Source organism: Saimiri boliviensis, chromosome 17 (assembly GCF_048565385.1).
Source record: "Saimiri boliviensis isolate mSaiBol1 chromosome 17, mSaiBol1.pri, whole genome shotgun sequence".
Lineage (NCBI taxonomy): Eukaryota > Metazoa > Chordata > Mammalia > Primates > Cebidae > Saimiri > Saimiri boliviensis.
Genome location: NC_133465.1, coordinates 20,457,708 through 20,483,729, shown reverse-complemented (window position 1 = coordinate 20,483,729; position 26,022 = coordinate 20,457,708). Strand labels below are relative to the sequence as shown.

Genomic DNA, 26,022 nt, shown 5'->3' with positions numbered 1-26,022 from the left:
TTATCCACAGCTCCTTCATTCCCAAATTCATCACCCACCTCTTCAAGTGCAAGCCGATTAGCATGGTGGGAGCGGAACAGGTGAGATGGATTTGGTGTCGGCATTTGCCGGACAGCTTTTGTTGAAGATCAAACACATACCTGTCTAGGACAGATCTCCTTGGGAGGAATAAAATTGATGATCCCCCTGTTTGGGGACAGTATGATGACTGACGTGGAAGGGTTCTTAATTCATTCTTCCGTTTATTTTAAAAAATTTTGTTTGAATGCCTGCTAAGGTCTAGATGCAAGGTATAACACAGCAAGCACCACAGAAAGGTCCCTGCTTCCCAGTGCTCACACTCCAGTAAGTAAAGGTGGCTGGGCATGGGGGCAGCTCACCCTATAAACACAGTACTTCAGGAGGGTGGAGTGGGCAAATCAGCTGAGGTCAGGAATTCCAGACCAGCCTGGCCAATGTGGTAAAACCTCGTTTCTATTAAACATACAAAAATTATCCAGGCATGGTTGGGAGGCCAAGGCAGGTTCATCACTTGAGGTCAGGAGTTTGAGAGCAGCCTGGCCAACACGGTGAAACCCCGTCTCTATTAAAAATACAAAAATTAGCCGGGCATGGTGCTACATGCTTGTAGTCCCTGCTACTCAGGAGGCTGAGACAGAATTGCTTGAACCTGGGAGACAGAGGTTGTGGTGAGCTGAGATCATGGCACTGTACTCCAGCGTAGGCAACAGAGTAAGACTCCGTCTTAAAAAAAAACATTAAGTAAGTAAGTAAATAAATAAATCCCAGTGACAGGAGGCTGATATGAGGGAGGATCACTTGAGGCCAGGAGTTCAAGACCAGCCTGGGCAACATAGCAAAACCCCTATCTCTCAAAAAAATAAAATATTAGCTGGGCACAGTAATAGTACACACTTAAAATCCCAGCTGCTCAGGAGGCTGAGGTTGGAGGATTCTTTGAACCCAGGGAGGTAGAGGTTACAGTGAGCTGTGATCATGCCACTGCATTGAAGCCCGAGTGACAGAGTAAGACTATCTTCCCCTGCAAAAAAAAAAAAAAGAGTATTTTAATAATTATAATAAACTCAGACCTAAAGCCAATATCTTCAGAAAAATATCAATTCATTCAGTGTTTACTTCCATCATTTTTTTTTTAATTGCATTTTAGGTTTGGGGGTACATGTGATGAACATGCAAGATTGTTGCATAGGTACACACTTGGCAGTGTGGTTTGCTGCCTTCCGTCCCCTCACCTGTATCCATCATTTTTTTTTTAACAAACCACAGATCATATTTTTACTTCCATTTTGAAGTGTAGATGAGAAAACCATCTGCAGGAACTGACGTTTACTTAGTCAGACCCCAGGCCACTGCATGTGGGCAGTTGGGGAGTGTGGATCTTGACAGGCCCAGACTGGGGAGGTCATGGGTGGGAACTGCAGGGCAGCATGGCCCCTGCGGGATTCTCACATGAGTGCAGGTTTAGCCTGGCCTGTGTTTGCCCTGATGGTCTGGGCCTTGAAGCTGTGGGCATGTTCACTTAGGCAGCAGAACCGTCAGAGTCCAGTTAACTCAGCAGTGTTCACAGACAGAAACAGACTTGGCCTTGAGTCACAGAGCGGCTGCCATCTGAACTGGAACAAGAGCCGTGGCATTGGAAGCCAAGGTTCCGCCCAACCTCAGCCGTATCTGCCGTGCCGCCAGGGTGCTAGAATCTAAATTTAGGTTGTGCTTTAATATGGGACAGGAAACATTTTCTGCTCTTATTCTCGTCTGAGTACTGTATAAAGTGAGTTATTTATCTTTGGGCCCCAGAGTCCTCTTGAGCAATTGCAAGGGCACGAGGAACTGACCCATGCCGATATTTATAATGCTTCTTGCTAGTCTGTGATTCTCACATAATCTTGTGGGATTCGCAGGGTCATTAATTAGTCTTACGGCTGTGGTCACCTATGAAAGCTTTTCTCTCCCTTGAGATGAGGGATAAGACAAAAATGTCCGTCGTCACAGTTTCTATCCCATGTTGTCGTTGAAGTCCTGGCTAGGACAACAAGGCAAAATATAAAATATTTTTAAAAGAAACAAAATATATACAGATCAGAAAGGAGAAAATTAAACTCATATTTCATGGCAAATGTAATTGTGATAAATCTGAAAGGATCTACTGATAAACTCTTGGAATATAAATTTAGCAGGGTTCCTGGCCATAAGGTCAGTATTTTAAAATATATTTCTTTTCTTTTTTTTTGGGGGGGGGGGTTTGTTGTTGTTGTTGTTGTTGTTGTTTGAGGTGAAGTCTTGCTCTGTCACCAGGCTGGAGTTCAGTGGCCGGTTCACTGCAACCTCCACCTCCTGGTTTCAAGTGATTCTCTTGCCTCAGCCTCCCAAGTAGCTGGGACTACAGGCATCCGCCACCACGCCTGGCTAATTTTTTTGTCTTTTACTAGCTATGGGGTCTCACCATGTTGGCCAGGGTGGTCTCGATCTCCTGACCTCGTGATCCACCCACCTCAGTCTCCCAAAGTGTTGGGATTACAGGCGTCAGCACTGCACTGGCCTAAAATACGTTTTTATATACCGGCAACAAACAATTTAAAAATGAACTTCTCAAATGAAATACTTGTTTGTTTGTTTTTTGCTCTGTTGCCCAGGCTGGAGTGAGTGTAACTGTGAGCACAATCACAGCTCACTGCAGTCTTAACTCCTGGGCTCAAGCAATCCTCCTGCCTCAACTTCCCAAGTAGCTGGGACTACGGGAATGTACTACCATGCCTGGCTTTTTTTTTCCCCCATAGATGTAGGGTCTCCCTCCCTGTGTCACCCAGGCTTATCTCAAACACTTAGCCTCAAGCAATCCACCCTCCTAAGCCTCCCAAAATCCTGCTTACAGGCATGAGCCATGGCTCCCAGCCTTAATTGACATAATTTACAGTAGCATCAGGAAACATTAAATACCTGGGAATAAAGCTGTCAAAAATGTACAAGTCTTCTACACAGAAAACTGTACAATATTAAGACACAAAATCCACAAAGACCTTTAAAATGACAGGATAGCTCATGTTCATTGATACGAAAGACTCAGAAAGAAATCAATGTAGAGTCTTCTTCTGAGCCTACTTTGGCTGAGGAGGTTGCCCAATGAGAAATAAATAAAAATTTAAAAAGTGGTAAATTATTTCGAAATTAATCTATAGATACAATGCAGTCCTAATTACTGTATCTGTTAATCTATAGATACAGTGGAATCCCAGCAGGGTGTGTGTGTGTGTGTGTGTGTGTGTGTGTGTGTGTGTGTGTGTGTGTATGTTTGTGTAAGAATTGATAAACTGATTTTAAAGGTTAGATGAAAATACAGAAAACAACAGCTAAAATAATCTTAAACAACAGAACTGGAAGAGGTAAAGCTCAGGATATCAAGACTTACTGTAATAGTATTGTAATTAGAGCAGTGCGCACTGGCCCCAGGGACAGGTAGGCCGACAGAACAGATTTGAGTTCAGAAATAGACCCGCACATATGTAGACATTTGATTTATGACAAAAGTGGCATAATTCAGTTTGGGAAAGAGTCTTTTCAGTAAATAGTGCTGGATAATTGGATATCCATATTGGGGGAAAAAAATCTTGACCTTTATCACACACCATGTATCCAAATCAATTCCAAAGAGGATTTGGTAAAAGGAGGACATGTGGACATTCCCGGTGGTAATGCAGAAGTGGGGCAGCCATTTAGGAAAAAGAGTTTGGCATTTACATAGTTACCACATGCCCCAGCAATTACACTCCTAGATATATACCCAAAAGAGTTGAAAAAGGCTGGGCACAGTGGCTCACACCTGTAATCCCAGCACTTTTGGAGACTGAGGCGGGCAGATCACCTGAGGTCAGGAGTTCAAGACCAGCCTGGCCAAGATGGTGAAACCCTGTTTCAACTAAAAGTACAAAAATTAGCTGGGCGTGGTGGCGTGTGCCTGTAATCCCAACTACCTGGGAGGCTGAGGCAGGAGAATCACTTGAACCTGGGAGGCAGAGGTTGCAGTGAGTGAGATTGCACCACTGTACTCCAGGTTGGGTAACAGAGTGAGACTCTGTCTCAAATGAAAAAAAAGAATTGAAAATAATGTGTTCACTCAAAAACTTGTACACAAATGTACATAGCAGCACTATTCATAATAGCCAGAAAGTAGAAGCAACTCAAATGTCTATCAGCTGATGAACAGATAAACAAAATGTGGTATATCCATACAAAGGACTGTTATTCAGCCATTAATAGGAGTAACATACTCATTCATGCTACAAGGTGGATGAACCTTAAAACCATGTTAAATGCAAGAAGCCAGACACGAAAAGCCACATATTATGTGACTTGACTTTTATGAAATGTCCAGAAAATGCAAATTCATAAAACAAAGTAGATTAATGGTTGGCAAAGGGTGAGTGGGGTGGGGGAAACGGGTAAGCGTTTCTTTATGGGGTGGTGATGTGGTCTGGAACCAGATAATGCTGACAGCTGCACAACCTTGTGAATATACTTTAAAAACAAGTGAATTCTACACTTCGAAAAGGTAAATTTTATGGTTTTTTAATTATATCTCAATTTTAGAAAATTAATTCCAGGTGGATTATGGCTATAAAAAGTAAGACAATAAAGCTTCTGAAAGATAATATAGAGAATATGACCTTGGGTTAGGCAGAGATCCTGTAAACAAAACATTAAAAGCACTAACCATAAAAGAAAGGATTGGTTATTTGGAGTACTTAAAATACCTTGGCCAAGTGAGGTGGCTTGTGCCTGTAATCCCAAGACTTTGGGAGGCTGTGGCAGGAAGATTGTTTGAGCCTAGCAGTTTGAGATCAGCCTGGGCAACACAGCGAGCGAGACCCCATCTCTACAAAATAATTTAAAAATTAGCCAGGTATGGTGGCACATGCCTGTAGTCCTAGCTACTTGGGACACAGGAGGATCAGTCAAGCCCAGGAATTTGAGGTTTCAGTGAGCTCTGATTATACCACTGCACTCCAGCCCAGGCAACAGAGTAAGACCCTGTCTCTAAAAATAACAATAATTTTAAAAGAGTGATGATACCAAGTTCTGGTAAGGATGTGGAGCGTTGGAACTTTCATAGGTGCTGATAGAAATGGAATTTAGCACAGCCTCGTGGGAAAACTCCTTGGCAGTTGGCCAGACAATCCCTGCCCAGCAATCCAGCAGTCCTCTTGAGTAGCTTCCATCCCAGAGAAACGAGGACTTTTTGACCAGCAGACATGTGCACAAATGTTCACAGCAGGTTATGAGCAGGAAAGTAAGCTCCAGTGATGGAGAGCAGGAGAGTGGTTGCCTTTGCTGGGAGAGAAAGGAGTGCATCAACTGGACGAGAGGTGAGGGAGCCTTCGGGGTGCCAGAGATGCCCTCTGTCTTCCGTTAGGCAGCAGGGCGTCACTACGTCTGGATGTGGCCCAGCTGCACACGTGGCGCTTGTGTGCTCTATGAAAGTCATGCCGTAATTTTTGAAAGAAGCAGAACATGTCCCCACCTTGGTCCGCCCTCCTCATACCTTGAGCTGTCTGCTCAGTGCCACCTCACTGAAGAACTTTATACAGTTGGGCCAGTATGGTTCAATATATGGTTTTGTTCACATGGTTGTCTTCTAGGGCCTGTATCTAATTATTCAGAATTTTCATCACTACTGATAGTTATCATGTCCTCAAGAATTGTGGGAGGCTCTTTAGGAAGTAAAGGGCCCCTCAGAGACTTCCGTTGCTGAGTGACGAACGTTCACAGGCATAGCATACTGGCTGTGCTGGCACCCCCATCCCTTCAACTACCTTAGCCAGCCCACACCCTCCAGAAATAATCGCTGAGGCAGAAACAAAGTTGGCAATAGCCGCCTCTTGCCCAATGTCTCGTGCCTAGGAAGATGAATTACCAACTGTTTCAAAGATGAGAACTAGCATATCTTCATGATACATGGGACCTTTCTACCTTCACTTCCCACAGACAGCTGCCAAATCTGTCAGACGCGTTCCTGCCTTTTCAGACCGCATTGCTCAACGTAAAACCTGAGATCCAGCTTTTCACCTCTCAGCTGTCTGGTAAAGACAGAATTTTATGGTGACTGGCCAGGGAATGCAAGTGTCATATCTCCCCGTGTGTGAAGGACACTAGAGAATTAGGTCTGGTTCATGCAAACCTCTCCTGTCACTTCAGATTATACAATTATTTATGCATATAGCATATCTCTGGGAAATAGAAAAAGTAGGAAATAGCTCCATATGCTTTAAAATATAATGACTGATTTTCCTACCAGCAAACGAATGCTAAGACATGGCTTTGATTTTGACAAGGCTCTCGAAATCTGTTACATGGAAGACAGAGTTGAGTCCTTGTCAGACCTCAAATGGTATTCTTTTAAACAAAAATTGCAGTTAATCAATGTACAGAAAATAATGTATAGAACACTAGCTAACCACTCAGCTCAGCAAAATATATAACATGTTTACACCTTTGCTGTACATCTTTTTTTTTTTTTTAAGACAGTGTCTCTCTCTGTTGCCCAGTCTGGAGTACAATGGCACGATCAGGGCTCACTGCAACCTCCACCTCCTGGGTTGAAGCAATTCTTGTGCCTCAGCCTCCCGAGTAGCTGGGATTACAGGTGTGCAGCACCACACCTGGCTAATTTTTGTATTTTTAGTAGAGATGGGGATCTCACCATGTTAGCCAGGCTGGTCTCTCCACCCACCTCAGCCTCCCAAAGTGTTGATATTATAGGCGCGAGTTACTGTGCCGGTCTGTATTTTCTTAAAGTTTTTCTTTTTATATCGAGTTTAATCCACCTGGAATCAAGCATGTGTATTCTTTTTTCTTTTTTTTTTTTGAGACGGAGTCTTGCAAAAAGTGTAGTGTGCTGTAGCCAGGCTGTAGTGCAGTGGTGTGATCTGGGCTCATTGCAGTCTCCGCCTCCTGAGTTCAAGCAGGTCTCCTGCCTCAGCCTCCCTAGTAGCTGGGACTACAGGATGTGCACCACCACACCCAGCTAATTTTTTGTATTTTTAGTAGACACGGGGTTTCACCATGTTGACCAGGATGGTCTGTCTCCTGAACTCATGATCTGCCCGCCTCGGCCTCCCAAAGTGATGGGATGATAGGCATGAGCTGCCGCGCCCGGCCAACCACGTGTGTTCTTGAGGGGCTCATGCTGGGTTCCTCCGAGAAAGAGCAGCAGTCATTTCCACCGGAGCTCTGGGAAGTGTGCCAGTGCCGGGCTCTTCCTGTGGGCCTTGGGCCGCCTGTGCCATTACTTCTCCAGGAGGCTTGTGTACCCTTTCCTCTGAGTGGAGAAGAAGAATGTTCATTTCTGGAAATCTAGAAAGGTCCAGAATGCCCTGGCACTTTGCTGGCTACAGTAGAGCAAGCTGCATGCGTAGGCCTTTGACGAGTTGCAGAACCACAGGAAACTACTCTGGCCTTAGTGTCATTACTTACATCTGAATTATTCCACATAAAACGCTGACCTCTCCCCACACGCTACTACTGTTGTCAAAATTATAATCGCCATAACCCTTAATTAAGTTAATAGTGTCTCTCCTCACGTAGTTAATCTCTAGCCATTAATTCTTCTGTCCAAAGCAAAGTAAATGGGAAATTGGAGGTTGCAAAGTGTGGCTGAGCCTGAAGGGATCCCATTTCTCACCTGCTTGATGGAATTACAGAAGGCCTTCCAGAGGAAGCAGGCAGTGGCAGATGGAGCAGGCCTTGTCCTGAACAAGAGTCTGACCATCATCAACCGAGTCTAGTTGGGGCACTGGGGGCTGTCGCCCCACTCCTGCCCTTGTCTGCATGGTGGCCATGTAGTTCTATTCTCCAAGCCATCTCAGCAGGTCTGAGTACACCCATCTGGCTTCAGCCATTTCTCTGCTCCCTGTTGCCAAGAGCAGCGGCAGCAGGAGCCAGTGTGAGCCCTACGCCAAAACCACCCGGGAACATTGACCTGGGCAGTCGGAAGTGGGACTCCAGCCTCCTGGCCACCTTTTGTCTAACCCCATTCCATTGCACGAGATGAGTTTAGCAAGCTGGTAAACTTTCTCTGGAACTTTTTCTCATCTGTTCAATGGGAACGATAAACAACCCCCAGAGCAAATAGGGCCTTATGCAGACGGAATGTGACAAACCTTCCTCAGGTCATTCCCAGCAGGTGCTGAGCCATCGGGACTGCAGGTGTCCTAGATGATTGGCATCCCAAAGAACCAGAACAAAGAAAGAGGAAAAGGTAGATTGTTGCCAAGATGCAATGTTTACATTTGGGTAAATCCACATCCTCACTAACATCCAGAGGAATTAAAAACAACAATAATGAGGATTTTAGGAGTTTTCAGTGCCAATAAGGGTGCAGTCTGCGCTGCTGGCAGAGGCGTACGTGGGTCCATTCCGTTGGAAAGATCCTGAAATTACGTGGCCACACATCACAGAGTACTGCAGGGCCTTTAAAAGTCACGCGCTCCTGCTGCTTTAGAAGATAGGGTCTCGCCATGTGGCCCACGTTAGAGTGCAGCTAAAAATCATGACTGCAGAGATGGGAACACAATATGAAAATTTTACATAGTGAAAAAACCAGGTTATAAAATTATGTATACGTATAGTATAATTCTTTTTTTTTTTTTTTTTTTTTTTTTTTTGAGAAAAAGAATAAAGAAGAGGAAGAAAGAGAAAGAGGAAGAGGGAGAGAGAATGGGGTTATTGCTTTGCTGCCCGGGCTAGAATGCAGTCTAAATATGGGTATGCCTATAATTGTCCTTAATAATGGAGACGTGAAAGAAAATGAGGGAAGAGAGTAACAAACAAGGAGCCAACCAACATTTCGTTTAAACTTCTAAGTTGATATGATGTGGTACTGATAAGAATGTATATTTTGTGTAAAGTGGAGAGTTCTATAAATGTTAATTACATTTACTTGTTCCAGATCTGAGTTCAAGTCCTGGATATCGTTGTTAATTTTCTGTCTCATTGATCTGTCTAATATTAATGTTGAAGTCTCACACTATTATTCTGTGAGAGTCTAAGTCTCTTTATAAGTCTTGTATGTCTGGGTATTCCTGTATTGGGTGCGTGTATATTTAGGACCTTTAGCTCTTCTTGTTGCTGCATTGATTCTTTTATCATTATATAATGTCCTTCTTTGCTTCTTTTGATCTTTGTTGCTTTAAATACTATTTTATCAGAGGCAAAATTTGTAACTTCTGCTTTTTATTTATTTATTTTTGCTCTCTGGTTGGTTGGTAAGTCTCTCTCCATCCTTTGTTTTGAGTCTTTGTGTATCCTTGAATGTGAGATGGGTCTGGATGCAGCATACAGTTTTAGTTTTTTGTCCAAATTGTCTGTCTTTGAATTGAGGAATTTAGTCAATTTAAATTTAGAATTAATAATGATATATGTGAGTTTAATACTGTCATTTAATATTAGCTGGCTATTTTGCCCATTAGTTGATGTAAATTCTTCATTGTATTGATGTTCTTTACTTTTTGGTATTTTTTAGAAAGGCTGATACTGTTTGTTCCTTTCTATGTGTAGTGGTTCTTTCAGAAGCTCTTGTAAAGCAGGCCTGGTGATGATGAATTCTCTGAGTGCTTGCTTGTTCGCAAAAAACTTTATATAAGCTTCACTTATGAAGCTTATTTTGGCTGGATGTGAAATTCTTGGTTGAAAGTTCTTTTCTTTAAGGATGTTGAATATTGGTCCCCACTCTCTTCTGGCTTGTAGGGTTTCTGCTGAGAGATCTGCTGTGAGTCTAATAGGCTTCCCTTTGTGGGTAACCTGACCTTTCTCTCTGGCTGCCCTTAGTATTTTCTCCTTCATTTCAACCCTGGTGAATCTGACGATTATGTGCCTTGGAGTTGCTCTTCTTGAGGAATATCTTCGTGGTGTTCTCTGTATTACCTGGAGTTGAATATTATCCTGCCTTACTAAGTTGGGAAAATTTTCCTGAATAATATTCTGAAGCATATTTTCCAGCTTGGATTCATTCTCTTCGTCACATTCAGGTACACCTATCAAGCGTAGACTAGGTCTTTTCACATAGTCCCATATTTCTTGGAGACTTTGCTCATTCCTTTTTATCCTTTTTTCTCTAATCTTGTCGTCTTGTTTTATTTCATTGAGTTGGTCTTCGACCTCTGATATCCTTTCTTCTGCTTGATCAATTCGGCTGTTAAAACTTGTGCATACTTCACGTAGTTCTCGTATTGTGTTTTTCAGTTCCATCAATTCACTTATTTTCCTCTCTAAATTGTGTATTCTTGTTGACATTTCGTCAAACCTTTTTTCAAAGTTCTTAGTTTCTTTAGATTGTGTTTGAACAAGTTCTTTTAATTCACAGAAGTTTCTTATTATCCACGTTTTGAAGCCTGCTTCTGTAATTGGAACCCACTCGTTCTCCATCAAGCCTTGTTTCGTTGCTGATGAGGAACTGGGATCCCCTGCTGAGGGAGAGGCGTTCTGATCTTGGGTAGTCTCAGCCTTTTTTGGCTGTTTTCTTCCCTTCGTTGTAGATTTATCCATCTGTGGTCTTTATAATTACCGTCTTTGTACTTGGGTTTCTGAGTGGTCGTCCAACTTACTGATTCTCAGCGCCGAAATCTGAGCAACCCACTGCGCCGACCAAATCAGCGGCGTTAAGATTGATGGTGCTTTTCTGACTCTGCACCAAGAACCGACGCTCCGAGGCGCCGGCAAAACCGCCTCACCGGTCACAAGAGTCGCGCTGGCGACCCGTGGAGCTCCTCCGCTGGGAATCTCCTGGTGCGTGAGCAACAAGAATTCATGTGAAGGTGTGGCGTCCTCTCGTTCTTTGCGTTTTCAGTGCGAGCTACAATCCCGAGCTGCTAGTGATCAGCCATCTTGGATCTCTCTCCAGGATTCTCAATTCTGACTTAGTTTTGTGGCACGGGTTGTGGTTTAGTTTTGAAACAGGGTCTCACTCTGTCACCCAGGCTGGAGAGTGCAGTGGCACCATCTTGACTCACTGCAGCCTCAGCCTCCCAGGCTTAAGTGACCCTTCCACCTCAGTCCACCCCAGTAGCTGAGACCACAGGTGTGCACCACCACGCCTGGATGATTTTTGTGTTTTTCCATGTTGCCCAGGGTGGCCTCAAACCTCTAGCCCTACAGAGCCTGCTGCCTGGGCCTTCCTAAAGTGCTGGGATCACAGGCGTGAGGCGCTGCTCCTGGCCGCCAGGTTATTGTTACGTATTTTTTACTTAAATACACATAAGCTGGCTTCTTGTTTTTTGTAGGTGATGGGAATTATACATAACTTTTTAAAATATATTTCTGTTTATTTCCCAAGTTTTCTGCAACGAGAATGTATTATGCACATAATCAGAAAAATGTTACTCCTGGGCATGGGTCCGCTCAGTGCTGGGTGGCTGGAAGGGGCTGGTCACACTCTGCCTTGCTCCACAGCTGCTGTTGGACACCCACTCCCTGAAGATGGTCCTGCTTGATCTCCCCTCCATCGGCTCGCAGGTGGTGAGGAAGGCGCCCGCCAGCTACACTAAGATCGTTGTCAAAGGCATGACCCGGGCGGAGATGATCCTCAAGGTGACGGCTTGTGCCTTTCTCGGGGATTCTGTGTAAAGGGGTCGGTTGTTTATTTCATCTCTGTTTCCAAGAAGCTTTAGTTTTGAAGGCACAGGGTAGGTCCTGTCTCCAGCACCCTCAAAGCAGGTCCACATTCTTGGGCTGGACTGAATTTTTGGCCTCATCAGATGTTGTTGAAAGTCTGTGGGTAGATATTGGGGGTCAGTAATTCCTCCTGACAGATGAATTTTTTGTTGTCATGGGATTCTCTTATAATTGGATGTGGCCAAGCTTGAAAGTTCGGTGGAGTTGTCGCTGTGAGTCAGTCAGGTCAGATATCTCTGCTGCTCAGCAGGAATTCCAGGCCCAGGTCTCAGTTACTCCCTTCCACATCAGCCTTCTTGGCTTTCTCTGCTCTGTCTCCACTTTACATGAACTCTGAACAGATGTTGTAGTAACTGAATCTCATTGGCAAATGGATTTGTTAAAGCCCTATTTAACAAAGGATTGTACTTCGGGTGATGAAGGTCTGAACCCTGAGCATCTGCCTCTGATTTCCACCATTTGGGAGAGCGGGGATGAGGGCTGGAGAACAAATGGGCCTGTCGTGATGTGTCTGAAAAGCCCAGGGCCTCTAGGCTCTTCAGGCTATTCCTAAGCCAGATGACTCAGAGACGGCAGGGCCTCAGACACCTGGGACGGGTGACGACCCTGCCTGAACCTGGAGCTGTGGCCTGAGGACATGGGAAGCAGCCTGTTCATTTCCCTCCGCTGCTCGTTACTGGCTGTGGAGGAGAGCGTGCGGTCCGGGAGTTCTCTGCAGAGGATTCCTGAGTGAACCACTGGCCACGCTTTGGGGCAGTCTGGGGAATGCAGGAAGAAAGTCAGATACTGCATTCCAGAGCCAAATGGAAACGGGTGTGAGAATTGCCGTGCCCTTCCTTTCCTTTGTGTGTTAACTGATACTTTCAATTAATAGTTACACCAAGTCCAGATTTTAAGTCTTCAGAAAAGTGAGGCAGCTTTGGCATTTTTGTTTTTGCAGAAATCCACTTATACCAGTGCCTTTTGCCACCCATTTCTCAGAAGTAATAGTACTTCGGGGCAGAAGGAATGGGTACCGTGTACCTGTGAAACGTCTAACAAGAGACCCTCTCACGCAGTGTTTCCCAAAGGGTCCCGATGTTTAGACAGTCACCTGGGGCCCCACCAGGGCTGCTGAATTAGACTATTTAAAGGAAGGGCTCAGGAACCCGTGCTTTACAAAGCCGTGCAGGTGATATTTGGGATTCAGCAAATTGAGGACACACTGCTCTAGTTGAGTGTGAAGATGAGAAGGAGACCTCACAGGATGCATTTTGCGCTCAGCAGGCAGTGAGGGTGAGCCCTGCGCTGCTGTGAGCTTTCCTCACGGGCCTGCCCATCTCCTCCTGGCAGGTGGTGATGGCCCCTCATGAACCGCTGGTGGTGTTCGTCGACAACTACATCAAACTCCTCACAGACTGCAACACGGAAACCTTCCAGAAGATCCTGGACATGAAGGTGACTGCACGCCTCGGGTTTGTCCACGCTTGCCATCCTCCTCACACTTGGTTCTTAACTGGGGGTGGGATATAGGTTCTTGGGGGGTTTTCTCAAAATGCTTTGCCTGGCTCCACGGAGCTAACCGGATTCGGAGAAGCCTTTGGAGGAGGTGGTTGTGGGCGTGTGCTCTCAAGGATTGATAGGCCCCTGCGCAATGGAGGCGGGCAGAGGATGAGGACAGGAGGGTTTCCTCCCCCACCTCCTGGACCTGCCCTTCTCTCTCAGCCCCTTCTTTCTCTTCCATGGCCCTTTCTTCCCCTGTTTTCTTCCCAGAATACTACCCAGGGCTGGCAATTAATTCTCTGAGGAAAGCAGTCATCCTCAGCCTGGAGTGACTCTGCTGTCTGCAGTCTCTGCTGACCCCTATACCCAATGCTGCGCTCTCCCCGTGGCCCGTTCTGGCCCAGCCTGCCTGACAGTTCTCCTTTCTCTCAACCCCAGGGGCTGAAGAGGAGCGAGCAGAGCAGCATGCTGGAACTCCTGCGCCAGCGGCTCCCTGCGCCGCCCTCGGGGACAGAAAGCGCCAGCTCCCTGTCCCTTATGGCGCCAACGCCAGAGCAGGAATCGTCTCGCATCCGCAAACTTGAGAAACTCATTAAAAAGAGACTGTAGCACAGGGCACTTTGCTCCTGGCCAGCCCCTTAGCACCACGTTCCCTGGAAGCCCCTGACGTCTCCTGTGCTCCCTGGGACACTCGTATCCTCAGTCTCCAGGCTTTCTGGGACATCTGGGTTGTTACTGAGTCTCTCCCATGCCCTGTCTTACTTCCTGCCCTCATCGGAGATGCTGAGTAAGGGCTGGGTTCTGAGAAGGCCATTTAGATGATCTCTGGTTTCTGAAGCAGAGGCAGCAGCAGGGGAAGGTCCCTGGGGTTCACTTGCCGTCCCTGAGCTGCCCCTGACTAGCAGAATTGCCGTTGACTCATGTAGCGTCAGCAGGGCTGTCATACCCTCTGACACTGGATCCACCATGCACCTCCCCATCCAGGCAACTTGAATGAGGAAGCCGGGATCTCACCCCTCCCTCCTTTCCTCTCTCCCTCCCTCCCCGCTCCTCCTCTCCCTCCTTCCCACCTCCTTTTCTCCCTCCCTCCTCCTCCTCCTCTCCCTCCTCCCCACCTCCTTTTCTCCCTCCCTCCTCCTCCTCTCCCTCCTTCCCACCTCCTTTTCTCCCTCCCTCCTCCTCCCCTTCCCTCCCTCCCTCCCCCTCTTCCTCTCCCTCTCCCTTACTTCCCCTCTCCTCCTCTCCCTCCCTCCCCGCTTCGTTCTCTCCCTCCCTCCCCCCCTCCTCTCCTTCTCTCCCTTTCTCCCTCCCTCCCTCTCTCCCTCCCTCCTTCCCTCCTTCCATGGCTGTTTGAGGTTTCCCCTTCAGCCAGAGCTGAGTTTCCTCTCCTATCTCTGGGTTTGTCCCTACGGCCAGAGTGGCAGATTACAGGTTCTTTATGGAGGCAGTGGAAGCAGGCATATTCCCATGGAAATCCCAGTTTCCTGGCCCATATTTTGTTTCTGGTACTTGTTAAGACCTTACTTGACTAAGTTATCCCTGTGTTCCCCCATTTCTCAGTCGTCTCCAAAGGAGAGGTGTCCTCTGTCTGTTACTGGGAAGGTCACATGCGCCAGGCCTTCAAGCAGGTGTCCTGTCTGCCCTGGGGCTCCTGACCAGGGTATAGGCAGACCCAGATCTGACAGAGGGCTCAGACTGGCACACTTGCCAGGTTGTGTGAGCAGATTCTTCCTCCATTTCTTTTTTTGTTTTTTTGTTTGTTTGTTTTTGTTTTTTTTGAGATGCAGTCTCACTGTTGCCCAGGCTGGAGTGCAGTGGCGTGATCTCAGCTCACTGCAACCTCTGCCTCCCCGGGCTCAAGTGATTCTCCTGCCTCAGGCTCCCTAGTCGCTGGGACTACAGGCACCTGCCACCACATCTGGCTTATTTTTTGTGTTTTTAGTAGAGATGGGTTTCACCATGTTGGCCAGGCTGGTTTTGAACGCCTGGCCTCAAGTGGTCCACCCTTCTCAGGCTCCCAAAGTGCTGGGATTACAGGTGTGAGCCACTGCTCCCAGCCCTTTCCTTCATTTCTTCACTCCCACTCTGCTCCTGGCTTTTAAGGAAGTGAGACCAGGAAGTTTGCTTGGAAAACGTTTCCTAGGCTTTCTCATCAGATGAAGCCGTGGGAACATCCAGGAAGCCCGTACCCTCGAGTCCCTTTCTGCCCGCTCATCTTCAGGTCCACAGTACTTTCCAACGTCGTCTGAAATAGCAAGGGTGGTGGTGCAGGGTCCCAGTGACCTGTTCCTGTGTGATGAGAAGGAGCCGGGGGCTCGGGATGCCTCAGGAACAGAATGTTGACCTTACACACCAGGCTGAGAGCCTGGCCTGGCCTGAAAGGCAGCTGCCCCCACCTGCCCTTCCTGTCCCCTTGGGCCCTCTGTGGCAGGTCTTCTGGCCTCTGGTGTCCTCCTGCATGCGGAGAGCAGGCAGCCCCTGATGCCCTCGGCTCCCCTAAAACCACGCCTCAGTTAGCCATGACGACAGCTACGGCCAAACTGCTGTTGTTCCTGCCGCTTCTGTTCAAGAATGGTACCTTGCCAGGCACAGCGGCTCGCACTGGTAGCCCCAACACTTTGGGAGGCCAAGGCAGGAGGATCACTTGAGCCAGGGAGTTCAAGACCAGCCTGGGCAACATTGAGATGTCTACAAAAATAAAAATTTGCAAGGCGTGGTGGCATCTACCTGTAGTCTCAACTGCTTGGGAGGCTGAGGTAGGCAGATTGCTTGAGCTCAGGAGTTTGAGACCAGCCTGGGCAACATGGTGAAACCAAAAATATAAAAAGTTGGCCAGACACAGTGGCCCACGCCTAGAATCCCAGCACTTTGGGAGGATGAGGTGGGTGGATCACCTGAGGTCAGGAGTTTGAGACCAGTCTAGCCATCTGGGTAAAACCTCGTCTCTACTAAAAAGACAAAAATTAGTCAGGTATGGTGGCGCATACCTGTAATCCCAGCTACTGGGGAAGCTGAGGCAGGAGAATCGCTTGAATCTGGGAGGTGGAGGTTGCAGTGAGCCGAGATCACACCACTGCACTCCAGCCTGGGCAGCAGAGCGAGACTCTGTCTCAGAAAGTTTTCAGGAGAGGGAATTTCCTGAGAATCCATAAAACTTGTAACAGCTATACAGCAGGAAACGTTAAGGTTTGGAAACTGGCCTCGAAACCTGATTTCCTCGTTCCCACCTTGGTTCCTGATACGACTGCCTGCTTTGTGCCCTGTGTCTCTGCCGGCCTTTCTCCCGATGGCGTCCAGCTCTGATCCTGAGCCTCATTTCTTCCTCAGCTTCCAGGCTTCCCTGCTAGTCGGTATGACTTGTGCATCGAGTGTCTCAAATTCGAGAACAGGGAGAAGACAACGAGTGGTCAAGGAGGTGCAGCCTTTAGCTAAGGTCTATTAGGAAGATTCCAAAGAAGACAAGGGTGGGAGGGAGTCAGGAGAGCTCCCGGGAAGCCCAGGAAGGGCAGGGAGGGGGTCAGGAGAGCTCCCAGGAAGCCCAGGAAGGGCAGGGAGGGGGTCAGGAGAGCTCCAGGGAAGCCCAGGAAGGGCGGGGAGGGGTTCGGGAGAGTCCCCGGAAGCCCAGTAGATGCCTCCCAGCCCCTGGGGTTGCTCTGGTGAGATTGTGCATCCTGAGCTGTGTAGTCAAAAAGGGGCGGTGGGCCCATCTCCAGATGGCACAGCCAGTTCAGCTGTCTGTCCTCAACCTGGGAGTGCTGGGAAGCCAGGGACTGCAGCACCTGGTTCTTGTCACTCCTGGTGTGTGTTCACAGATCCCCACTCCTCTTTTTGGCTGGTTGGTGAGGAGTCATTTTCCGGACACCTGTCACAGCATTGAGATGTCAAGCTGCTGTGTTTCACCATTGGTGGTCACAGGCAGGGAAGCTGCTTTCTTGATTTACGGCATTGTTAGTAATCCCCAGGGAGCCCACAGATGTCGGTAGGAGTTATGTTAAATGTCTCCTTGATGGGATGGAGGGCTGTGTAAAGATGCTGCGTTCCCTACTGGGGTTGCGCATCAGAACCACTCTGGGCCTTTAAAAAAGTACAAATGTGGCTGGGCACGGTGGCTCACGCCTGTCATCCCAGCACTTTGGGAGGCTGAGGCGGGCGGATCACAAGGTCAAGAGTTCGAGACCAGCCTGGCCAACCTGGTGAAACCCCATCTCTACTAAAAATACAGAAATTAGCTGGGTGTGGTGTGGCGGGTGCCTGTAGTCCCAGTGCTTGGGAGGCTGAGGCAGGTGAATCGCCTGAACCCAGGAGGCAGAAGTTGCAGTGAGCTGAGATCATGCCATTCTACTCCAGCCTGGGTGACAGAGCAAGACTCCATCTCAAAAAATAATAGCAAATACTAATAATAAAAGGAACACCCCTGGATAAAAGCAGCAGCTGGCCGGGCACGGTGGCTCAAGCCTGTAATCCCAGCACTTTGGGAGGCCGAGGCTGGTGGATCACGAGGTCAAGAGATCAAGACCATCCTGGTCAACATGGTGAAACCCCGTCTCTACTAAAAATACAAAAAATTAGCTGGGCATGGTGGCGCATGCCTGTAATCCCAGCTACTCAGGAGGCTGAGGCAGTAGACTTGCCTGAACCCAGGAGGCAGAGGTTGCAGTGAGCGGAGATTGCACCATTGCACTCCAGCCTGGGTAACAAGAGCAAAACTCTGCCTCAAAAAACAAAACAAAACAAAACAAAACAAACAAAAAGAATGAAAAAACAAGCAACTTTGAAGTCACTTTGGTCATTTGTATTATCAGTAAAGCATTCACTGTGCTCTTCTTACGGAGACCTCTCTGATAGCTAGGTGAGAGGTGCGCAGGCTGGAGAACATTCTGTGTGGACTGACCGTGAAAGAGGAGCTGCGGAGGGCAAGGTGTTGCGGTCTTCAAATCCAGCTCAGGGTCGGCGCTAACTAGCACCACTCCTGCCTCTCTCCGGAACAAAGAACCAGCACCCAGGACTCTGCCCACCCGAGAAGCATGCCTGGTTTCTCATGTCTAGGGTTGCTCCTTAGAGCAGACAAGCCGAGACCAGCGAGATAGTTACGGGGCACACAGAGCGATGGGGCAGGTCTGAGGCTGCTGCCTGGAGCCGGGGACAGCACACCGAGCCTTCCTGAACTGCCATTGGATGAGGAGACCTGGTTCCCTGTTTGCGGAAGGTCAGAGGACATGCTGAAGAGCACTTGGAATAACCTGCCTGCTTGAGGGTGACGGCAAGTGTTTCACACTCTTGTCTACTCCAAGTCAGATTCCTAAAAATGAAATAGCCTTAGAAACATGGGCATGTGAAACGCTGGCCTACGTGAAGAGTACGGTTGCATTTTATCTGTTAAATAAGAATTCCCAGAATAGCCTTTTGGAACCTCAGAGTTCTACACCTTTGGGAGAGATAAATTTCCTTAAAATAAAGGGATTGCTTTTTTGTGTAAATAGCTTTCATTTTCCCCATCTGGAAGTGATTTCTCCTTGCGTGGTGGAGTGCAGAAGGCTGCAGTTAATTAAAGCCTGACTGGATATCATTTGCTCAATGTATTTCCTTACTGCTGACAGAAAACAGAGCAGACTCTAGGAAAGAATTATCGAGCCCGTGACCCTGGCCTCCCAGCGGCTGCCCTTCTCCCTGGAGGATGGGCCCCTTCCCGGACAGTCTGAGGAGGCGCCGAGCCGGAGCGGAACGTTGCCGGCCCAGCCCTGGCCTGCCTGTCCGGTCGTGGTGAAGCCCCTGGGACGTGTGTCGCATCTGCTGCTGACCTGGAACCCTTCTCGCACTGTGAATTTCTATCCTCTAAATGTTTCCTTCTCCATCCTTACCGTTGCAACCACAGCCTGCTTTTCCAGTGACTGGTGAGCGATGTCTCTCCTGCACGTGGTCAGTTCTGTTTCCTTCATAGCTGGATGGGCGTTTTGCAGTGAACACTCTTTGGGAATTCCAAAGTTCCCTTCAGCAGTGGAAGATCCACCGTGGCACTTTCATCACTCTGGCTTCAGGATCGTTCCCTTGTTTCCGTTACGTTTTCAACAGCTCCCACTTTATTAGGGAAGCCAAGGGCTCCACCTAATGAGAAAGGAAACACTCCCTGTAGCCCACCTGGAAGGGCATTGCCTGCCAGCTCTCTTTCTCACCTGCATCTACAGGTGGGAAGAGGCCGGCGAGGCGTGGATCTGTGGGACGTGAGGGCTGTGTCCGTTTGCAGTGAAAGTAGCCTGGGATTGGAGGCCTCTGCAGAAGACCTGATCTGCGGTCTGGATCTGGGCCGGCACCAAGGTGCTGGGCGGGCATCAGTTCTCAGTACTGGTGAAAGGGATTTTCATGGATGTTGGCTGTGCGGGGCACATAAGACCAGGTTATATGCATTTGTTCTGCGGGCCCCGGGCAGTGTGAAGTGTGTTCATGGCCACTTGCAGGAGCCTGTGGCCACCCCGACTGGCCTGGCTTGTGTTAAACATGGCTGAGTGGTGACATACTCTGGCCATGTGCAGGCTGCTTCTGCAGCGGGCTCAGCGTATCTGGTCTTTGCCTTTTTAGATCATGACTGCGATACTCAGCTTACATGAGAGTTTTAAAAGACGGAGCCGTATTCCCTTCCCCTGGCAGCTGCTGTTTCTGTAGCATTTTGGGATAAACCTGCAGATGCTGGAGAGAGCTTCCTTCCTCCTGGGGCTGATGGCGAGGCTGCCTGTTGTGGAAAATAGGGCACGTTTCCTCTGAATGAAAACTGCAAAGGTTGCCGAAGGCGCCGTGCCAGAAACGTCTTTGGGTATGGTGTCTGGTGTCCACAGACCAGGCTCTTCTCCCAACAGGGACAAACATTCTTGCCTGCCTGCCTTTTCTTTTACTTATTCTTACCTTTGTTTTTTTTGTTTTTTTTGTTTTTTTTTTTTTGCTATGATGCCCAAAAAACTAAGCAACATTCACTTGGGATGGGCAGTTATAACTGGGAAGCCTGAGTCTCACAGGCTAATGGGGTTACTTTGCAGTGTTTCAAGGACGGTTAGACGTTTCCCAAGGCCAGCCAATCCCTGTGATCTCTGGCTCTCTCAGTCCCCTTTGGGGTGTTGACTCAGAGGACCTGGGGCGATACGAGATGTTAGCCAGCGCCTCGCCCCTGGGAACCTTCCCACTTCATCAAGGCTCTGTGAGTGCTCAGCCATCACATGGAATTCGCACGACTCTGTTGCCTCCTTCTGTTTTGGGTAATTTTTCAACAAGTTGGAAACTAAGAACCGCTTCTCAACAAACTTCCCTCTACTCACATGGCCAAGAAAGGTATTTGCAGAGTGGGCTGCCGCATTCAGGGGTCTCAAGTGAAACGGAGGCAAGAAATCCTCGCAGCTTCCATGTGTGTGCTTTGTGCTGATGGAAAATGAAGGCCGATCTCGGCCACCAGAGAGACCACATTCCACAGGGTGCTTCGTGAAGTCAAGCACTGCATGGACCGACCGGAGCAGCCACTGAAGAGGCAGGCAGATGGGAAAAATACCAACTGCTGTGTAGAGAAGACATCTGTTTACTCACACAGAGTCCCCCCACAGCCTCATACCTGTGCCTGTCACAACCTCACACTGCCCTTCAGGAGCTGGCTAGCTCAGAAGTTGAGGAGGTGCTGAAGGGAGGAAGGTCCCAGTCAGGGCAGCCTTGGGCCTTGGCGGCACAGCCTGGCTGCCGTCTGGCCTGCATATAGCACTTTTGGTCACGGGAGAGTCTGGGTGATTGAGTGCTTTCTGTACATGTTGGTGGGAGTGGGAAGGTAACTGCGTGCTGATGTCTCATCAGAGCAAATCCCTGCTCAGTTTAGTTCTGTTTAGTGGATGGGACTTGGAGGCTGAGGGGGGTGAGGAACGGGCCCAGGGAAATATGGCCGGTATGGATGGGGCCAACCAGAATTTGGCTCCAGCCTTGGTCCCAGCATCCATGCCCTTCACCAGTGGTTTTCAAATGTATGGGACAGAAATTTCCACTGGAGTCCCACTATACAAAATAAATGGAAGTACTTTATATGTTATGAGGTCAAATATTTTTCTAAGGAAATCAGTAACAGCATTGAAACAATTCCAGTAAATAGGAAGCATTTCAAACCAAGATTGTGGATGAAAATGTATGTATGTCAACCTCAGCATCCAGTTTACTTGTGTGTTTTGCTCGGTTGCACAGAATAGAGAACTCATGATTTAATCCAGCCAAGAATTTGCAAATAATATCGGTTTGGTTTGGTTTGAAACAGCCCTTCTTCAAGTGGTAGAGACTCTTCAGTTAAACAGGTGGCACGAGGCTGTGTCTCTCATGTCTCCACGGCAGCAAGAGGGCACTGCACGCCAGGGCTTCCACCGTCTCGTATCTGCCCAGGATGTGTGTTGTGGTCTTACCATTTTTGATGTTTAGCTTGTAGAACTGACACTAAGTGCAGAGGTTCTCACGCCACCAAACATCGCAGACGATCTCAGGGTTCTGCAGGTGTCCATCTGGAAGCTGCTGCCTCCTTGACACTCGCTGCTGGTTGTTTCTCTGCCCTTAGAGGGGAGGGAGGCTTGGCGCTGTCACCGAGTGCAGGAAAGAGCCTGTTTCACTTGTAGGTGGCCATCCCTTCAACAGCAGCGCCTGAACTGTCTCCCAAATTCTGTGCAAATACAGGTTGAGTAACCCTTGCCTGAAACACCTGGGCCCAGAAGTGTTTTGGAATTTGGAATATGTGTATTATATACATACCAGTTCGGCCTTCCTAATCGGAGAATCCCAAGTCCAGAGTGCGTCAGTGAGCAGTTCCTTTGAGTGTCGTGTCAGCATTCAAAATGTTTTGGATTTTGGAGCATTTTAGATTTTGGATTTCAGATGCTGGACCTGTCAGCCTGTGGGGCACAGTGGAGCTGAGGCCCCGTGGCCTTTGGAAAGAACATCTGAGGGGCCTCTGAGTAACCCCTGGTGCAAGGCACCCGTGTTCTTTTTTTTTTTTTTTTTTTTTTTTTTGAGATGGAGTTTCACTCTTGTTACCCAGACTGGAGTGCAATGGCATGGTCTTGGCTCACTGCAACCTCCGCCTCCTGGGTTCAGGCAATTCTCATGCTTCAGCCTCCTGAGTAGCTGGGATTACAGGCACGCGCCACCATGCCTAGCTAATTTTTTGTTTCTTTAGTAGAGACGGGGTTTCACCATGTTGACCAGGATGGTCTCGATCTCTTGACCTCGTGATCCACCCGCCTCGGCCTCCCAAAGTGCTGGGATTACAGGCGTGAGCCACCGTGCCCGGCAAGGCACCCGTGTTCTAAGAACAAAACGGCGTAATGGAGTGGAGGAGGGGCTGGTCAGAGGGAGGTGGGCAGCACCTGAAAGGACCTGGTCCTCCCCAAAGCCCCAGATCTTGTACTTGAGACTCCCCCCCATGACCATGTAGGCCATCCTCCCCCACCTTTTCAGGACTTGAAACAAATGACAAGTACTCCTGCTGCCTCGGGCTCCAGCAGCCACTCCATGGCCGATCAACAGAGAAGGAAGTGCTGGGTCGGGGACCCTGGCTGCTTCAGGGCCCTCCCTCCTGCCCTCCCTCCATAGCGATCAGTGTATGGGCATTTGCTGGGTACCACTGTAGTGGGCCTGGAGCATAGAGGTTGGAATTAGAGCATCAGGATTGGGTGGCATGTTTGTTCACTTGTTGGGGGCTCTGTCATAGTCCCTCTGTTTGTAGATGGGATACTGAGATCTGGAGAGTTTCAATCACTGGCTTACTCCTGCCATGGAAGAGGAGTGGCAGAAGCTCTGCCACATGGGTACCTGCTGCTCAGTACCCGGCTCACAACTTGCCACGCCACTCTCCCGAGCTGTCCAGCCCTGGGGCTGTCCTTCGCCCCACCTGCACCCTCCACTTGCAGAAGTGAACAGGGGTCCCCCTGCTTTTCCTGATCCCACTGCCCCCTCAGCCTGTTGACTTTATTACCACTTTGCAGGGAGTCCACGGCCCCCATCCTCGCATGCCTTCCCACTTAGCGAGTCAGCTTCCATCTCAAACACTTTCCTGGAGCTCAGCTCACAGCCATCATTCTCTGCGTGCAGGTGGTCCCGGTGAATGATGGTTCTCCCTAACGATTTGTTTACTTCATGGTGGTGCAGAAGTGAGACGTGGTCTGTGCACCCACACAGCCAGCGTTTTCACCTTTAATAGAAACAGATACGCTGAATCATATGAGCTAGTCAACACTTCCTTGAAAAATCAACCTCGGCTACACAGTGCTGCGACTGCAGTCTCATGTAAGTGTCCTGAGCACGTTTAAGGTGGGCTAAGCTATTAGCCCTAACCTGCCCTGTGTCCATTTAAGGTGGACACAGGGCAGGTTAGGTATGTTGCATGAGGTTGTGATTTAACAATTTGTCTGCTTACAGTGGGGTTATTGGGATGTAGCCCATCGTAAGTGGAGGGCATCTGTGGGTGAGTCCTCTCCCCTGGGATTCTCCCCTAACCCCTTCAACACCTCCTTGCTTTACTGGCTCTGGGACCTCTTGGTCCCCTTCACCAGCACCCCTTTCCTTCTGAGCCTTGACAGTGGCCAGGTCTTAAGGTCTTGGCCCCCTATTTCATGCCAGTGGCCTTCAGGGGACTCACTGCCATCACAGATGCAAACTCCAGCCACACTTTCGGAGCACCCTCCCTAACCCTTAGCTCATGTCTTCCAGCTACTCCCGTCTTTACCTTAAATATGCACCATCTTGAGTAAGCTCGGCTTCCTTACCAAATCCCCAACTTTTCTTTCTTTTTTATTTATTTATTTATTTATTTTTGAGACAGGGTCTTATTCTGTTGCCCAGGCTGGTCTCAAAGCCCTGCACTCAAGCAGTCCTCCCACCTCAACCTCCCAAGTGCTGGGATAACAGGTGTGAGCCACAGCACCCCACTGATTTTCCCATTTCTAAATGGGGCCACCTTCCTTTCCCAGGGCCTCAGTCTCAACAGCTTAGTCACCCCTAATAACTCTCGCTGTCAGCCAATATATAGTTAGTTTATATAAAATGTTTTCTTGATGATCACACAGACAACAGCACAGAAATCGTAAGAAAATCTTGCCCCAACAAGTGAAGAATGGAAGTCCCAGGAAGCCACCATGCAAGGTGGGTCTCAGTGTGTGGACACCAATGCTCCCTGGTCTCCCGGCGGGCCTGCTGAATGCTTCTTTCCCGAGGGTTTCTCAGAAGGAGCGGAAAAGAGCCTGGCTCCAGCCTGTCTCCTCCCAAAACCGAGGACACGGATACCTCAGAGTGTGCCCTGTGCTGCTGTTTACCCTGAAAAATACCGCAATAGTAATACTCATTTGTAAAGTACACTGGACCAGGTGCAGTGGCTCACCCCTGTAATCCCAGCACTTTGGGAGGCCAAGGTGGGCAGATCACCTGAGGTCCAGAGTTTGAGATCAGCCTGGCCAACATGGCAAAAACCCGTCTCTACTAAAAATACAAAATTAGCCGGGCATGGTGGCACGTGCCTGTAATCCCAGCTACTCGGGAGGCTGAGGCAGAAGATTCGCTTGAATGTGGGAGGTGGAGGTTGCAGTGAGCTAAGATCGTGCCACTGTACTCCAGCTTGGGCGGCAGAGGGAGACTGTCTCAAAAACAAAACAAAACAAAAAAAAACCCTATATGTAAATATATCAAAAGCCCTACTCTCCTTTGAAAATTTATCTGTGTCTTTATGGGGGAAGAGGAAGGGGACACTTTGCCAAAAAAAAAAAAAAAAAAAAAAATCAATCTGAAGCATATTTTTCTACAGCTTAACAATACCCTTGTCCCTCAGCATCCACGGGGGGTTGGCTCCAGGACCTCCCCACACCTGCCAGATAACAAAATCCTGGGTGCTCAGGTCCCAGAGCCCGAGTCTGCCTGTGGAACCCTTAGATGCAAAAATGTGGCTATTGACTCCTCAGCACCCTGGGAATTCTGTCTTTTCAGCCGCATTTGGTTGAATCTGTAGCTGCAAAACTGGCAGGTGCAGAGGCTGCCTGTGCATCTTGGCCTTTCCCTGGCCACGTGGACATCTACTCATTCTTTTTAGAGGCTGTGCGGTGTTTTATAGCTCAGCTACGCCATCATTTTCTTTTCTTTTTTTTTTTTTTTTTTTTTTTCAAGATAGTCTCGCTTTGTCGCCCAGGCTGGAGTGCAGTGGTGCAATCTTGGCTCACTACAACCTCTGTCCTCCAGGTTCAAGCGATTCTCCTCCTCAGCCTCCTGAGTAGCCAGGATTGCAGGTGTCCACCACCACACCAGGCTAATTTTTGTATTTTTAGAAGAGATGGGGTTTCACCATGCAGGCCAAGATGGTCTCAAACTCCCAACCCCAAATGATCTGCCCACCTCAGCTTCCCAAAGTGCTGGGATGACAGGCATGAGCCACCGTGCCCAGCCCCATTGTTTATTTCAGTAGTGCTATGGTTTGAATGTGTATGTCTTTCCAAAATTCTTGTGTTGAAACTGAATCCCCAGTGTGATAGTATTAAGAAGCGGGGCTTTTAGGAAGTGATTCAGTCATGAAGGAGGAGCACTCACGAACGGAGTTATGACCTTATAAGAAAGAAGCAGGGGAGCTCATTGACTCCTGATGGCTTTCTGCCTTCTGCTGTGTTAACAAGCAACGTGGCGCCATCTTGGAACAAAGAGCAGCCCTCACTGGGCACTGAGTGTCACACCTCGTCTTGAACTTCCAGAGGGACAACTCTATTATTTATTAATTAGTCGGTGTGGACTTGCAGCCTCCACAACTGTAACTGACAGCTCTATAAATTTGTCCATGGCATTTTATTACAGCAGTGTGAACAGACTGAGAGAGCCAGTCTTCTAGCA

General features: G+C 48.4%; 1 protein-coding gene across 6 annotated transcripts in view; it reads left to right on the top strand.

The window, feature by feature from the left end:
- VPS53 (VPS53 subunit of GARP complex) overlaps positions 1 to 23,445 on the top strand; it is a 176,595-nt gene extending 153,150 nt beyond the window's left edge. For 4 of the 6 annotated variants that reach the window (XM_003929324.4, XM_074388329.1, XM_074388330.1 and 1 more), the window contains 4 exons: positions 11 to 80; positions 11,458 to 11,595; positions 13,012 to 13,116; positions 13,600 to 15,883. In XM_003929324.4, the coding sequence (XP_003929373.1) occupies positions 11 to 80; positions 11,458 to 11,595; positions 13,012 to 13,116; positions 13,600 to 13,770 (484 nt within the window). In that variant the 3' untranslated portion in view covers positions 13,771 to 15,883. Of the gene's footprint in view, positions 1 to 10; positions 81 to 11,457; positions 11,596 to 13,011; positions 13,117 to 13,599; positions 15,884 to 23,250 lie in introns of those variants that run through there. The other 2 variants (XR_012514579.1, XM_039476537.2) reach the window with 2 other exon arrangements.
- Positions 23,446 to 26,022: the final 2,577 nt, after the last annotated feature.